The sequence below is a fragment of the Perissodus microlepis genome, chromosome 14 (genome assembly GCF_051167445.1).
Source record: "Perissodus microlepis isolate ML-2025 ecotype Zambia chromosome 14, ASM5116744v1, whole genome shotgun sequence".
NCBI lineage: Eukaryota > Metazoa > Chordata > Actinopteri > Cichliformes > Cichlidae > Perissodus > Perissodus microlepis.
The window spans coordinates 30,535,257-30,550,656 of NC_140474.1; the positions used below are offsets into that span (position 1 = coordinate 30,535,257).

At 41.4% G+C, this 15,400-nt stretch overlaps 2 protein-coding genes across 2 annotated transcripts; both read left to right on the plus strand.

The window, feature by feature from the left end:
- The first annotated feature begins 286 nt into the window (after positions 1–286).
- dmac2 (distal membrane arm assembly component 2) lies at positions 287–3,377 on the plus strand. Its single transcript, XM_084951810.1, has 6 exons — positions 287–363; positions 738–928; positions 1,030–1,110; positions 2,085–2,224; positions 2,323–2,485; positions 2,587–3,377. The coding sequence occupies exons 1-6, from the start codon at positions 346–348 to the stop codon at positions 2,756–2,758; spliced, it is 765 nt and encodes a 254-aa protein (XP_084807936.1). The 5' UTR covers positions 287–345; the 3' UTR covers positions 2,759–3,377.
- A 2,413-nt stretch (positions 3,378–5,790) lies between these two features.
- sirt2 (sirtuin 2 (silent mating type information regulation 2, homolog) 2 (S. cerevisiae)) lies at positions 5,791–15,318 on the plus strand. The gene is made up of 16 exons (XM_084950631.1): positions 5,791–5,971; positions 6,127–6,173; positions 6,374–6,422; positions 6,761–6,871; positions 6,993–7,034; positions 7,166–7,272; positions 7,810–7,866; positions 7,976–8,044; positions 8,118–8,247; positions 8,332–8,391; positions 8,484–8,539; positions 8,662–8,738; positions 8,917–8,968; positions 9,046–9,113; positions 10,281–10,347; positions 14,333–15,318. Exons 1-16 carry the CDS (start codon positions 5,956–5,958, stop codon positions 14,471–14,473), a joined length of 1,149 nt encoding a protein of 382 aa, XP_084806757.1. The 5' UTR covers positions 5,791–5,955; the 3' UTR covers positions 14,474–15,318.
- Positions 15,319–15,400: the final 82 nt, after the last annotated feature.

Here is a 15,400-nt window from a genome sequence, read left to right on the forward strand (position 1 = left end):
CTTGCAGTACAAAGTGCCTTAAGGCACTGTTGTTATTTAGCGCTATATAAATAAAAATGAAATTGTACTCTTTTCATAACAGTGTCATGTATATACATTTGGTAATCAAAGACATTGGATGCTTGTTAGACCATGTTTTTTTCTCACTGCCTCACGATTTGCCTAGTTGTAAGTCCGTCTGGACTTTATGAGGGAAGAACTCCGCTCAGGAGCTTCTAATCTGGACTAGACACGTGGATTGAGCGACACCTTGCGGTGGACACGAAAAACAACAACAAACTGACACCAGCAAGAAGCGGAAGCGTGCGGTTTGTCCTTTCCGACTTTCTGTAAAGCGGCGTCAACATGTCGGCCCCCTTGACAGTAAGTTACCCTTCGAATTTCGACTTATTACTGCGTTAAGCTGACGAAATTACATGTTGTACGTAAGGCAGGCCCGGCAGGCTTAAAGCGCATGGTGTTGTTAGGATTTTGCAAGGTAGTTGAACCATATAAATACGATAAGAGTAACGTTAGCTAATGTTAGAAAAGACCTGTGGTTGAATTTGTGTGAGACACGTTTTTACATAACATAACTGTAACATTTATACGTAATTATGGCAAAATCTCCGTGTCTGAATGGAAAACAAAAACCACACTGTTAACAGACATGTGCTGTCATTGATTCTCTACTTAGGTTTAACCTGACAGTAGTCACTGTTCATATCCTCCATCCCATTTCCTGTCTCTGTGCACAGTATCTACACAGATGTTGCCAGCGGTCAGTTCTCCTCGTTGTTGCTAGGCGACAGTGGAGCACCAGCTCAGCATCTCCTCCTCCTCTGCACAGGAGACTCCTCCTGTTCCTCACCCAGCGTTTCTATGATGTAGAGATGCTCCTCAGGTGGAGGTCTCAGGCAAAAAGGAGCCAGCTTCAAAAGAAAAATGTGTAGGACTTTGTAACATGATGATGCACCTGTTCCTGCTCCTGCTGCTCTCTGTTGTTTGGTGTAAATCACTGACTTTTCTGCTACTTTAACTTTCTTCCAGCTACTATAGCTACACACAAAGGTTTTATGGGCCAGACATAGCATCAGCGTATTACATCTTGAGTCTGAAGGGAGGATTTAGGTAAGTGCCTTGTTCCCTTGTGCCTGCACTGTAGCTATAGAAGGATTTTTTACATATTTAATAACTGCCCACCAAACATTTTCAGGTTTAATAATGGTCAGTTTTTTCTTGAAATCTAGTCGTACTTGAAAAATAGTTCCAGGATGAAATTTGAGCCGTGTTGCAAACATTTCTTGCACAGAAACAGTTTATTGAAGGGGGAAAAAGAGAAAAGGTTCAGATATGCCAAATTACACAGCTGGCCTGAAAATCATTGGTAATGGCTCTTATGGAGTAATCAGTCCAAATTTGAAATTTGTGGTTCAAATTATTGAACACAAACATCTTCACTGTGAGATGGGGATCACAGTGAGTGTCTACAGCCAACAGTAAAACACGGTGGAAGCTCTGTCATGGTTTGTGGCTGCATTCCCAGTGGTGTTGGGTCAAAGCTGATGGGCTACATCAGATTTTGATCCAACATGCAATACCATGTTGAAAGCGTCTGATTGGCAACGGCTTCATTTTTCAGCATAAGAATGATCCCAAAACACTGGCAATGCAGTAAAAACTCACAGTGAAACACTGATAGTGTTATGGATTGGCCTCTCCAGAGCCCAGACCTCAACATTAGTTAAGCAGATCAGTGAGACAAAGAACAGAACAAAATGCAAAACATCGAAAGAAGAACTTTTAATGCAGTTTAAGAAGCCTGGAGCACTATTCCTGAAGAAAGCTTGACCAAGAGAGTTCAGGCTGTGCTGAAGAATAAAGATGATGAGCAGATGAGTCTCATGACAAAAGCACTAGAGTTGGATACTTTTTAACTTTTTAGTTTTTTCTTTTCTCTTGCTATTGCTGTTTTGGGGATATATATATATATATATATATATATATATATGTGGGTGTGTGTGTGTATATGTATGTATACGTGTGTGTGTGAAGTGTTTGAGTTAAGCTCTTGTCTTTGTGCTGCTGTGATCCATGATTCTCAGGTATGTCGGCCAGTCTGAGTGGTTTCATACAAACCAGAGGGGCAAATTCAGCTGGGACTTCTTAAATCACAAAAACACACCTATAGAAGAAGCAGACATGAGCTATACCATCATCAACTACACAGGACTGGAAAATCTGGGTACTGAGCTCAAACTTAATTTTTTCACTTGCTGATGATTAATTTCTTTAATATTCAGCAAGCAAGTCTAGTTTCTGATCTGATTTATGTCACCACAGAGAGGCAGCGATCTTTGCGGACTCTAAAATTAAAAGGCTGTCCTGAAGTGGACGACTGGTTCCTGGCCAGGCTCCATTTGTTCCAGGACTCTCTGGAGGAGCTAGACATCTCAGATTGTCCACGCATCACCACAGGCGGCCTGGCTGCGCTCAGGAATCTCAAGTAAATGAGCCAAAATGCATCAAAATACTAGTTAATATCACCAGTGATAGTTGTTATAATAAGTACTTCTTTATTTCTTTTACTGTCTCTGCCTGCTGCAGGGGACTGAAGCATCTGAATGTCTCATCCCTACCTGGGATTTCAAATCCTGGCCTGGTCATCATCCTGCTGGAGGAAATGCTACCACAGTGCCAGATCACAGCTAATGGCTACGACCACAATCTGAGGAAGGTGGAAGAAGAAGAAGAGGAGCAAATGCAAAGACAGAGGTAGCATGTGGATTGGGATGGAAATCAGAGCGGAAACGGGCAATCTCTTCTGTCTGTTCATGTGCCATCTCACTCGATACAGCCTGTGAGACATCAGAAAAATGCAGCACGGAGAAGGGCAGCGGATATAACAGCGAGAAAAAATTAGCAGAGCCAATATATCTGACTTATGCAGCAGTTCACCAATCCCAGAATACACATTTTTCCTTAGAAACAGGTGGTTGCCGGGGGTCACTGACTGGTCTTTAGGCCTGCATGACTGGGATTTTGGCAATCATTTTTCTCAGTGTCTGCCATCAACCTCCAGCAACCATTTGCAACTGGTCAGGGAATGCAAATTTTTCTTTCATAACTGGTTGCCAGATGGTTGCAGATCTGCTGTTCGGGCCAACATTGTCACCATGGTTGTCACATTGACCTCAATATCAGACTTATAGTTTATGAAGTCAAATGTGATTAAACAATCACAAACCCAACAAACTGGGTTGCTTTAAACCAGAATCAGTTTATAGGTATGTACACATATGTGATGTAAATTTATATGCCACCTAAACCGTTTCTGTCTCAATTGTTGCTGAATGTAAATATAAGTGTAAATATAATAAAGACTGACAAAGAATAAAGAGTGTGACAATTATTGTTAGCTTTACTGCTAACTCTGAGTTGGCAGTTCGTCTTGTAATCGGAAGGTTGCCGGTTTGAGCACCGGCTCGGACAGTCTCGGTCGTTGTGTCCTTGGGCAAGACACTTCACCCGTTGCCTACTGGTGGTGGTCAGAGGGCCCGGTGGCGCCAGTGTCTGGCAGCCTTGCCTCTGTCATTGCGCCCCAGGGCATCTGTGGCTACAATGTAGCTTGCCATCACCAGTAGTGTAAAGCGCTTTGGGGTCCTTAGGGACTAAATAAAGCGCTGTACAAATACAGGCCATTTACCATTTACTCTTGTCACATGTTTTAAAGATAGCGCAAGCGATGTCGTCACACATCACAGCGTGTCTGTATGTATTTGTAATCTGCACTGCAGGAGCTTATGTGAGGAAACTAAAGCCCATAATCCAGTGTGAGCCTTGTTCTGCAGCAGTGTCAATGGACTGATGAAGACACCTATGAGAGAAGAGTGAATGTGGGTGAAGAAACTGCTGCTACTTTTGTATGTAAATATACCATCTCAAGTCATTTGGTAGCATTTATTTTGTTATGTTGGATAGTACTGGAAGCTATATTAAAGTACAAAATGTATAATAATTTCAAATGTTAAGTAACAGTTTACTGACTACATGCATTTTTGGTGATATTTAATATAATATCAAGTATTGGGATCAGCTGTAGTGATGGGCACAGCGAGGCTTTGTGAGAGACTGAAACGGTGGAAGGAGTTGTGCCAGAATTAAAATGAGGTTTTGAACCAATCTGACACCCGCAGCCTTCTACTGACACCTACTGGCCACTTTTTCCTATTATCACATGTATTGAAAATGTTATTTTGTGAAGCAACACCAAAACAAATTAATTTATAAAATAAAATGTATGGAGAAAAGGCTGCTGTGTTTATTGTAATATCCACACAGGTTGTGAGGATTTGAATGTCGTCCACTTTGTAGGTGAGCTCAGTGTAAACCAATGGATTTTGTGGAACATGATTCGTCTATGGTAGAATGAAGTGTGAATGAATGCAGCTAATTATTTCATGGGACATGAAAATAAATAAGAGAAAGTCGAAATGGTCCTCGATTAGTAATTTGTGGGTGGAAACTTCCTTACCCTGAGGATTGTTTGAGGTTTTAGTTTGCGAGCAAAGTAATTGTCACATTTATGGCCAGTTTTCTGACCTTAAATTGTTGTTAGTAAATCAGATTCACTGATAAGGGATGTCTGTTCGTGTTTCCATGGGCGTGACCAGTCGAACAGTGACCATTAAAAATTTAAATAATAATAATAATAATCATATATATATATATTTCAAACAAATTCTCCAGTGGAGATCACACTCACCGTGAATTAAGTAAAAAACAAAACAAAAAACAAAATCTGATATGAAAGAAAAAAGGAGCACGTGATCTGTCAGCCTGAGACTGAGATGAGAAACTAGAAATTACACTGTAAATGATTACATCACCTAAGGAACGCGGGAAAAAGTATTTTGTGGTATAGACTGTAAGTAAATATCAAAATTTATTATTATTATTATTTACCTGGAGGCAATTTTTGTATTCAAAAATATATCATAATTATATAATAATATAAATTAATTTTAAAGCTGTTTTAGGGTTAAAACCAAGAAGCAGCAGTTAAGAACTTTCCAAATATACCAATGCTCGTATTGGCATTGGATAGATGCTAGCATGACAGGATTTATGATACTTTGTTTCTGTCCTCGAAGTTCAGTATGTAGTCCACTGCATTTTTGGAAGTGAAGAAGAAGAAGAACATCAAAAATGCACTCTGAAAAATGTCTGAGCCTTTATGTTTGACTTTGGTATCTTATTTTTTTAATTATTAAAAAAACTAAACATTTTTTTTATAGCTAATAGCACATTTAAACAACAGAAGTTGATCAATAGAACCTTAAAGACAGCCACATTTACATTAAAAGAAAAAAAAAAACAGTTTCAAAATAAAAAGTTGAAAGGTGTGTTTTGTTGTGTTCAGTAATTATTGTGGAAAGCAAAAATGACAGTGATTTATTGGTCATTAAAATGTGTTCAGAATTTCGAAATTGATTATGATTCATCTCACAAGTCATAACACACTGCTCCCGCTACATAAGCTGCCTTTATGGAGTAAAGGTCTCAGTATCGGTATTGGTATGGGCAATACTGACCGCGTCTTTACTTGGTGTTACATCAATACGTAACTTTGCAGCATGGTACAGCACTACCCACCTGTCGAAACTTGTGTGAAACACATCAAACTCTAAATTAGCATTGGCTACATGATGTGGGTGCTTTGGTTGGAACCACACCACCGAGCAGTGTTTCGGAGTATCTGGAGTCAAATAGTCTTATCGAAAGTCCCAAACTGAAGGTAGGAACAGACTTTTCTTGTGAAGCTGAACACAAGAGTAAGCACGGACCGCGTTTGTGACGGACAACAACAGAACAGCTAGCTGTGTGTTAGATACCTGTCATAACTTCTTAAAATTCGGCATTTAAATCGATTGTCATCAGAACCCTTGTGGTATAAGATCCTCAGCAGACGGATAAATGTCTGATTCGTCAGGTAGGACGGATGTATGATAGTTAAATTTCGGTTAAACTTCGAGAATGTGTCGCTGTTTCTGCGTGCTAGTGTAGCTAGCTTCAAAGCTAGGTGCATTAGTTTTACGTGAAACTGTGCGGTGAGTTTGACGTGCTGTTTTATTTTTACATTTGTAGAACTTCCTAAATCAGAAAAAGAGGAGGAGGTCACTCCCGAACCAGAGGTGAGAATAGTAGTGTGTGTGAAGCAGTGAATGCTAGCAGCGAGGTGTGGTTAATGTCCGTCAGATTGACATAATCCAAACAAAACCCTCATTTGTCAGTGTCTGAGACAGGAAGAGGTGATAAAGCTGTTCAGCAATATTTCAGTGCAGTGTAGATAAATGTGATATGCTTGTAAATTTTAGTATTGTTTCATATGCAGGAACAATCCGACGACAGCAGTGAAGACGAGGCTGCAGGAGACGCAGACAGTACGTGAACACATAGACACGGGATTTATAACTTCTGTATTTTCATTTTCCCTCTTACTTTACTGCTTACATCCAGTGATTGGACTGGTTCCCAGTTGTATATATTTCTGCTGTTAGTTTGACCATTGTGCCAACCCAGCAGTATAATGTACTTCTTAGTAGCTAAATCCCAAGATATACTTTACTACTTATGACTAAACAGTGTCAGTGTCCTCTGCATTTTCCTGCTAATGCAGTGGCTGTGCTGAGACATTTTTTATCAGACTAGGAGCTGCCTCTTGACTTGGCTGAATGTATCGATTTCTGCCTTTATCTGATTTTCCCTGTGTTCCCATCAGTGGACTTCATGCGCAACCTCTTCTCCAGCGCGCTGGGCCTCAGTTCAGCTGAGAAAGTCCTGGATGAGCTGACTCTGGATGGAGTGGCACGATACATAAACAGCGGCAAATGTGAGTCTTTGCCCGCCTTCACTCTGCCCCCCACCGGAGTGGATCGATTTACCGCTTACGAGCCTGTTTCCACAATGCAGTTATTATTGATTGAGCCGCAAGCTTCTCTGCTTTCATGCAGGTAAAAACATCATCTGCATGGTTGGAGCAGGAATATCCACATGTCAGTATCTCTATTTTATATCACAGAATAAGCACTTAAACTGCTTAAAGATCACCTCTTTTATTAATTACTATTATTATAATAATCATTATTATTCTTAATGAGTAACTGAACATCATTTCTCTCTACAGCTGCTGGAATCCCAGATTTTCGCTCTCCAGGAACTGGCCTGTATGCAAACCTGCAAAAATACAACTTGCCTTACCCAGAGGCTATTTTCCAGATAGATTACTTTAAGGTTTGTGAGAGATTGTTTTGGACATGCTTGAGGGGTGATAGTGTCTATAAAACTTTGCCCATTTATTACTCACTTCTTAAACAACTTTGTATTCGCTAATATTGACACAAAAAACAACATATTAATTACTGTCAGCCTCGAATTCAACACATTAAACCATAACTCATATTTCAGTCAAAAAACTACAATTTTAACCTGTACTTTTTAATGTTCATTTTCAGCTCAATTTTTTTTATTCTTGGACTCTCCCAGAGTAGGTTCCCATGATTCACAGCTCAAAATAAACCCCTCAGATCATCCACTATCTGAAACATATCTCTTGTAGCTTTCTTTGCCCTCCCTTTAAACCATGTTTCTTGTGAATGGCTTTGGCCATGTTTAGTATGAACACGCACCATTGTAACAGGATAAAGTAAGTAAACACATAAAAGGTCAACTTCAAGGCTTTGGCTTTAACGCATCTAAATTTGTCTTGTAACTTTTTTGAAATTGTTATTTTAGAAAAAAAATTATCATTTTCTCTGTGTCGTATTTCAGAAACATCCAGAGCCATTCTTTGCCTTGGCAAGGGAGCTTTACCCGGGACAATTTAAGGTGCAACACGCACACTTGCGGATTATTTGTCACGTGTTGTTATATAGAAAACTACAAACGGCCTCACACTGTGTTCATTCTCTCATGTTGGACCTTTGCGGGTGTTTAGCCAACAATCTGTCACTATTTCATGAAGATGTTGAAAGACAAGGGCATCCTGAGACGCTGCTACACACAGGTAGGAGGAACACTCGCTTTTCACAAATGAAGTCACTATTGCTGCATTTACATTCCCGCCTGTGTTCATTCAGAATATCGACACGCTGGAGCGAGTAGCCGGGCTCGAAGGAGACGACCTAATCGAAGCTCACGGGACGTTCTACACGTCACACTGTGTCAGCTTCTGCTGCCGCAAAGAGTACAGCCTGGAGTGGATGAAAGGTGTGGTGTTTTTTTGCTTTGGATTGTTGCTTTAGTCTGATTAAGAGACACTTGGAATCTTAACCTTCTCCTGCTGTCTTGTAGAGAAAATCTTTTCTGACGACATTCCCAAATGTGACAAGTGCAGCAGTTTGGTTAAACCAGGTCAGTAGATGTTCATTTGTTTAAATGTTAGTAATGTTGAGTTTCAACCATGACTTTTAGAAAGTCTCTCTCTTCTGCTCTTTCTTGCACAGATATTGTCTTCTTTGGAGAGAACCTACCTGCCCGATTCTTCACTTCAATGAAGATGGTGAGTGGACACCAGCGGCTTCTGAACATTCTGGCATATTTTGAGGAAATGTGATGGAACTACTTAGTAACAGTAAACGTTGTTTTGGGGTTTGTTTGGGTTTTTTTTGGTAAACCTTTCAGGATTTTCCTCGTTGCGACCTTCTCATCGTTATGGGGACATCCCTTCAGGTTCAACCATTTGCGAGTCTAGTCAGCAGGTACTGCAGCTGAACTTTCACATTCCTGTCTGAGCACAGAGACCGCTACAGTAATCGTCTGGTAGTAGACCACAGACCTGCAGGAGAATTTGTTTGAGAGCGTTTGCACTCAACCACATTTTATAATTTCATGTAGATCTGGTGAAAACTTTATTTTGTGTGTTTCTTTTTCATTTAGGGTTTCAAAAAATTGCCCCAGACTGCTCATTAACATGGAGAAATCAGGGCAGGTAAGCACTCACCACTTCCTTTTCCTTCTTTCTTGGATTCTTTGTGCAGGCTTGTGTTGATGTGCGTCTCTGTGCAGGTTAAGCCCATGATGAGTTTGTTTGGTTTCGGAGAAGGGATGGACTTTGACTCAGACAAGGCTTACAGGTGATAATGAGACACAGCTACTCCTCTCCATAGCTTTACTCTGCATTTGCCGTTTACTACAAACTAATATAAACAAAAGATCTTAATGAGTGCAGTGTACTGTAGCTGTACCTTTACATTAAGCTGCACAATATATGTGTCAAATACAGTTTAACAGATACTCAGGAAAAGGTTTTTTGTTTTATGATTTAGTTATTTTTATGTGAAATGTATGCTGTAAGTTCAGACTGATGCTCAGAGTAATGAACACACTTCACGCAGGCCACCATTTTACAACCAGAGGGCACCAAAGACTTATCTATCTGTCCCAAATGGAATTGGTAGATACTTTGAATATACTACATTTTTTTTCATACTACTCACTACATTAATGATTGAACTAATTTATAACTACGTTGCTCAGTATCTGACTTGCTAAAAAGTTTCTATGAAACTGAAAAGTCATCGAAAGTTATCAGATTCCCTTTAAATCAGCGGTCCCCAACTTTTTTTGCGCCACAGACCAGTTTAATGTCAGACAATAATTTCACGGATTGGCCTCTACGGTTTTCCGGATAAATACAACTAAATAAGATGACACGACCAAGACAAAAACGGTGATATTTTGTAAATATAATAATAAACGCGAATTCACTGTGTAATTGTGTAACTTTATTAGCAGCGTCCTCCTAAAATCCGCCAACAACATGAGATTAACAGCCTTCTCTCTGCCCCTTAACGCTTTCTGGTCGCTATGGTAACATGTAAATATTTCTTTCAAAATAAGACGCACAACTACAACAGGGGAAAAGACCTAGGGAAACCAGGTTAACAATAAAAACCCTGAAACCATAAATTTCACACCCGAGCCTCAAATCTTGCGGCCCGGCACCAAATGCCTCACAGACTGGTACCGGCCCGGGGGTTGGGGACCGCTGCCTTAAATGACCAAGAAAGCTCTAGTGGAAGCAGTGAGTTTAATTTATTAGCATCTTGTGCCAAAACAAACAAAAAGCAAATTAATTAAAATGGTGGTTATTTTTAAACTGCTTTCTTCAGTAAGGTGTCCATTGCTGCCTTATTTGCAGCTCAGTTTATGGTGTAAAAGATAAGCGGTGCTGGTGTTGTCAGTGAAATAAAAAGTTGTTTTGCACTAACACGTTGCTATTTATTTGCCTCTCTCTCCAGAGATGTAGCTCACATTAGTACTTGTGATGATGGATGTTTGGCTCTAGCTGATCTTCTGGGATGGAAGGTAAGTTACATGTCCCCTTTCAAGGATGCTGTCCTATGTTATGTTTTTGCTATGTTTTTAGGCCTATCGTGTGTAAGGTTAAAACAAGTAAACACTGCTCAGAAAGTGACGGGAACACTTGATCATCAAAATATAACATAAAGTCATTTTAACTTCAGGGTATCAGTCTGTCTGGTTGGGAAGCAGAAACCACTGTGAGTCCATTTCGCCTGCTTTGGTGCAAATGAGAGTGACAACAGTTGTACCGTAGAGGTGACAACCACTAAAAAAAAAAAATTTTGCGTGTGGACCATTTCTCACCTTATTTTTTTCCTTTTCTTTTTTTGGCTGCTAACTTTTTTTGATCTAGTTCTGCATTTTGCTGGTGTCCTTGTCACTGCTGTTAGGATGACACAGTGCCTGCAGTCAATTCAGATTGTACAGATAGTCCAGCTCATAGGCACAGCCATAAGTGCTGTCACACAGATGTTTGCTGTGGCTCGCAGTAGAAGCCAGCCTAGCAGGAGGGTCAGTGTCTGCTTCTTTGTGGGAGGAGGAACAAGAGCGCATACTCATACATATTTAACACAACTGTCAGAATCAGACTACATTAGGGTAGCACGAGGGCCTCATGTCCTTCAGTGGGACATTTGCTGATAGTGCAGCACCATGCAGCTCGATTAACCTTTGCAAGTAGGGATGGGTATCGTTTAGGTTTTATCCGATACCGGTGCCAAACTGGTATTTTTGAAACAGTGCCGGTGCTTAAACGGTGCTCAAACCGGTGCTTAAAGAATGGAGAACACAAAATTGGTTCAAAAACCTCTCATGTTCAGCTGTTTCTTTGTAAAAAGATAACAATGTTAGCCTTTTCTGCAGCTATGGGGCATATATGGTATCACTCTTGGCTGGAAGCAGTGCTTAAACAATGGAAAAAACACAAACTTTGTCCAAAAACCTCTCATGTTCAGCTGTTTTCCACTTTTTCTTTGGTCATTTTAGCCTTTTTGGCCAGGGTGAAGGGAGTATCTGCCATCAAACAAGAAGACAGCTGCATCTAACTACGACGGTGTTTGCTAGTTCACCTTACATGCATTATTTTAATAACGTGGTTAGCCTACTCAACGTAAATTATACGCGAACAACATTAAGCTACTCACGCAGAGAAGAACGTCTGCTGCTGCGATCATCATCCGTCATCATTTCTGCTACACTGGCAGGGCTAGGGGCCAGGACTCTCCTCTTCGGGTTTTTGGGGGATGTTGCTAACTCCGGGTCCGATAACAGGCACCACACCCGCAGTAGATGTGCTCGGTGTGAGGTCTCGCAGCAAGCTATCAAATACGGCGCATTTCTCGGCTTTTTAAAAAAACGCTATGTGTTGCCAGGTGTTTCATCGGATTTGAGGTGTTACCTCCTTTGACAGTGTCACAGTATCAGCTTAAAGCACTTGTTGCAGGCTGCTGAGTTTGCATATTTTGCTGTGAAGTACAGCCAGACTTTTGACCGCTTCGCTTTGGGCATTTTTAATCTGTAGCTCTGCTCTAAAAGAACGTACGTACCTGGACCCGCCTACTATCCTCGGAAACGTAAAATGATTGGCTAGAATCTAAAGTGTATCACAGCTCAGGAAAAAAAAGCACCGAAATGTGCGCTGCTTTTCGGTCTGGTTACTACCGTTTATGTCAGAACCGGTGCCATCATGGCACCGGATACCGGTACACATCCCTATTTGCAAGAGAGGAAGTGGTGGGTCTGTCACTCCAGACCTGCCAGTTGAGAACCTCTGGGATTTCTTATATTAGTGGTGACCCATTTTCCTTGCAGATGAGAGCAGGATCAGACGGATCACATGTGACAGGCATGAAAGAGTCTGGAGACGTTGTGGTGAATGATATGTGATATGACCAGCTTGGCAGAGGATCAATGATGTTCTGTGGAGGCATATCCTTAGACAGTGTTAGCCAACAGTGCTTAGCACTGTTAGGTACTGAGATGAAAGTTTCATTATGCCAGCGAAGATCCTGTGTTCCTCCTGGTGTAGGACAGTAGCCGTGCTCATGTGGCCAGAGTGCATAGGCTGTTCCTAGATGATGCTGGCATTGATGGCATTAACTGGTCCTCACATGCCCCAAAACTGAATCCAACTGAGAACCTTTGGGACATCCTATATCGGTGCATCTGAAGCAGCCAAACAGCAGCAGGGAGACCCTGTTGGACGTCATTCACTATCTCATGAGGCCTTTAGAATGTTGTGTACATGCATGTGGAGGCCATAAACATTACTAAGCTGATCGGATTTAAATTTTGAACTTTAGATTTTTTGTGCGATTATGCAGCCCACAACGTGATGATTATTTTGTTTTTTTCCTAAACAAAATTGTCAATGTGTCTAAAGATTTTTAACTGCTCTTATTTATTTTGTTTGTTTTTGAGCAGTAAAAACATCCTAGTGTCAAGATGTCTGTGAAGGTTCTCAGTCATCCAGGTCATCGTAGTCAAAGGAGCTTGCAAAGAAAAGCGTCTGGACTTCTTTAAGTTTACTTGAAGACGTTTCACCTCTCATCCGAGAAGCTTCTTCAGTTCTAAGGTCAAATGGTGGAGAGTCCCAGATATAAACCTAGTGGGAGTATCCCCCCACAGAGGGACAAAAGGACCCCCTGATGATCTTCTAATCGCCTGAGCCAAGGTGTGAAACTGGGTGTGGGTCCCAATCAGCCAGAGTTTCGGGTGTGTTCATTGTGAAACCTGGCCCCACCTTATCATGCGAATTCCTGAGGTCAGATGGCCCAGGATGTGAGTGGGCGTTAAGGCGTCTGGGAAGGGATCTCAAAACTGGATTATAGATGGCAGAGAGTTGGTGTCGTAAACCCCCGCCTCTGTTCAAAGATGGTCGCTCACAGTGGACATAGATGGCTTCTTTCACTCCTCTTTCAAACCATCTGTCCTCTCTGTCCAAAATGTGAACATTGGCATCCTCGAAAGAGTGTCCTTTATCCTTAAGATGCAGATGGACTGCTGAGTCTTGTCCTGTGGAGGTGGCTCTTCTGTGTTGTGCCATGCGCTTGTGAAGTGGCTGTTTGGTCTCTCCAATGTAGAGGTCTGGGCATTCCTCGCTGCACTGTACAGCATACACCACATTGTTGAGTCTGTGTTTTGGCGTTTTGTCTTTCGGGTGAACCAGTTTTTGTCTGAGCGTGTTGCTGGGTCTGAAATGCACCGGGATGTCATGCTTGGAGAAAACTCTCCTAAGTTTTTCTGATACACCGGCTACATAGGGGATGACAATGTTGTTGCGTCTGTCCTTCTTATCCTCCCTCGTTGGTGTCTGGTCTTCTTTTCTGTGCCTCTTTGCTGACTTAGTCAGCAAAGAGGCACAGAAAAGAAGCCATCTATGTCCACTGTGAGCGACCATCTTTGAACAGAGGCGGGGGTTTACGACACCAACTCTCTGCCATCTATAATCCAGTTTTGAGATCCCTTCCCAGACGCCTTAACGCCCACTCACATCCTGGGCCATCTGACCTCAGGAATTCGCATGATAAGGTGGGGCCAGGTTTCACAATGAACACACCCGAAACTCTGGCTGATTGGGACCCACACCCAGTTTCACACCTTGGCTCAGGCGATTAGAAGATCATCAGGGGGTCCTTTTGTCCCTCTGTGGGGGGATACTCCCACTAGGTTTATATCTGGGACTCTCCACCATTTGACCTTAGAACTGAAGAAGCTTCTCGGATGAGAGGTGAAACGTCTTCAAGTAAACTTAAAGAAGTCCAGACGCTTTTCTTTGCAAGCTCCTTTGATCCTAGTGTCAAGGTAGCCTATTGTAGATCGTTGTGAAGTTGTGGTTTTCCTGATGGAAGAGGTGTCGCAGTACAAAACAAAAAACAAACAAAAAAAGCTTGAGTTGTTTGTCTTGTAGCTTTTCTTGTTGCCACCACTTTGGGCTCCATATCTCAGTGCCTCAGCTGCATTAAAGCTCTTGTTTGTTACGTCTCTCCAGGCAGAGCTGGAAGAGCTGGTTAAGAAGGAGCACGCCAAGATCGACAGTCAGGATGCAAAAGAGAAGGCCAGTGAAAACAAAGGAGCGACAGCCAAGGCGAGCTCTGCATCAGCGCCACCAGAACCCAAAGCTGAGGAGTAACCAATAAAAAGCTCCCTGATTAAATGAAGCTACTGTGGTGATGTCACAGATTGAAGTTGACCCAAGAAGTGGCATCGGGGGGTTACCTGGAAGCGAGGCTGTGGTGGACTTTCTGACATCTGTTTATATCAGTCATTTGCAGTTTTTTTTTTTTTTTTTGTTTTTTTTTTTCAGCTTTTCAGCTTTTTTTTTTTTTTTTTTTTTTATCGCTTTCTCTGTGGATCGGCAGATTTTATGTTGCAACAGAACCTATTGTTCATTTATCTGTATTGCAGCAGCACATAGCGTGCCCATGTGCGTTGTGGTTAATGTCTCTAAAACAGGCGCCATTGCACTTCACAGTGGCTCAGACGAATATGCAAACCAGCAATTGAACATGTGATATTTTGTTTAATCAAAAATGATCTTTTCTGTGAAGATAAGCGGGCTATTTTAGGTGCTGTGTTGTTTCCCTCAAGCCAAAACCTGCTGTGCTGATAACTTTCCTACTAACAAAATTAACTTCCTGATAGGTGACCGCAGTTGGGCACATGGCTCTTCTAAAATGTCTCAATTTGTAATTTACCGTGTTTTTCACGTTCCTCTCATGTTTAATTTATTTTTAATGATGTTAAAAAAAAAATTAAAAAAAAGCAATGTAAAAAATGCAAAAGAAAGTCTAAACCCAAGTTAATTTTGGGGGCATGGGGGACATGAGAAGATCTGGTTTTATTGTAAACTCGTGTGATCATGAATTGATTTGTGGGTTTAAAAATACTCGGGTGGATGCAATAACATTAACATCTGTACAATGTTACAGGAACCAGTGCAACCCCCTGCAATAAATTTTACCTTTTCAAAGCTGATCATTTTCACTTCTGTTGAGTCTTTCATAGAGGAGTTGGTTACACTGTGGTTATGTATGCTACATGGACAAAGTATAGGACC

What these genes read in the sequence shown, in the direction of transcription:
- sirt2 (XM_084950631.1), top strand. An exon ending in ATACATAAACAGCGGCAAAT is followed by an intron (nt 6,872 to 6,992) that starts GTGAGTCTTTGC and finishes GCTTTCATGCAG; the next exon opens with GTAAAAACATCATCTGCATG. An exon ending in CAGCCTGGAGTGGATGAAAG is followed by an intron (nt 8,248 to 8,331) that starts GTGTGGTGTTTT and finishes GCTGTCTTGTAG; the next exon opens with AGAAAATCTTTTCTGACGAC.
- dmac2 (XM_084951810.1), top strand. An exon ending in CAGCTTCAAAAGAAAAATGT is followed by an intron (nt 929 to 1,029) that starts GTAGGACTTTGT and finishes ACTTTCTTCCAG; the next exon opens with CTACTATAGCTACACACAAA. An exon ending in AGTCTGAAGGGAGGATTTAG is followed by an intron (nt 1,111 to 2,084) that starts GTAAGTGCCTTG and finishes CATGATTCTCAG; the next exon opens with GTATGTCGGCCAGTCTGAGT.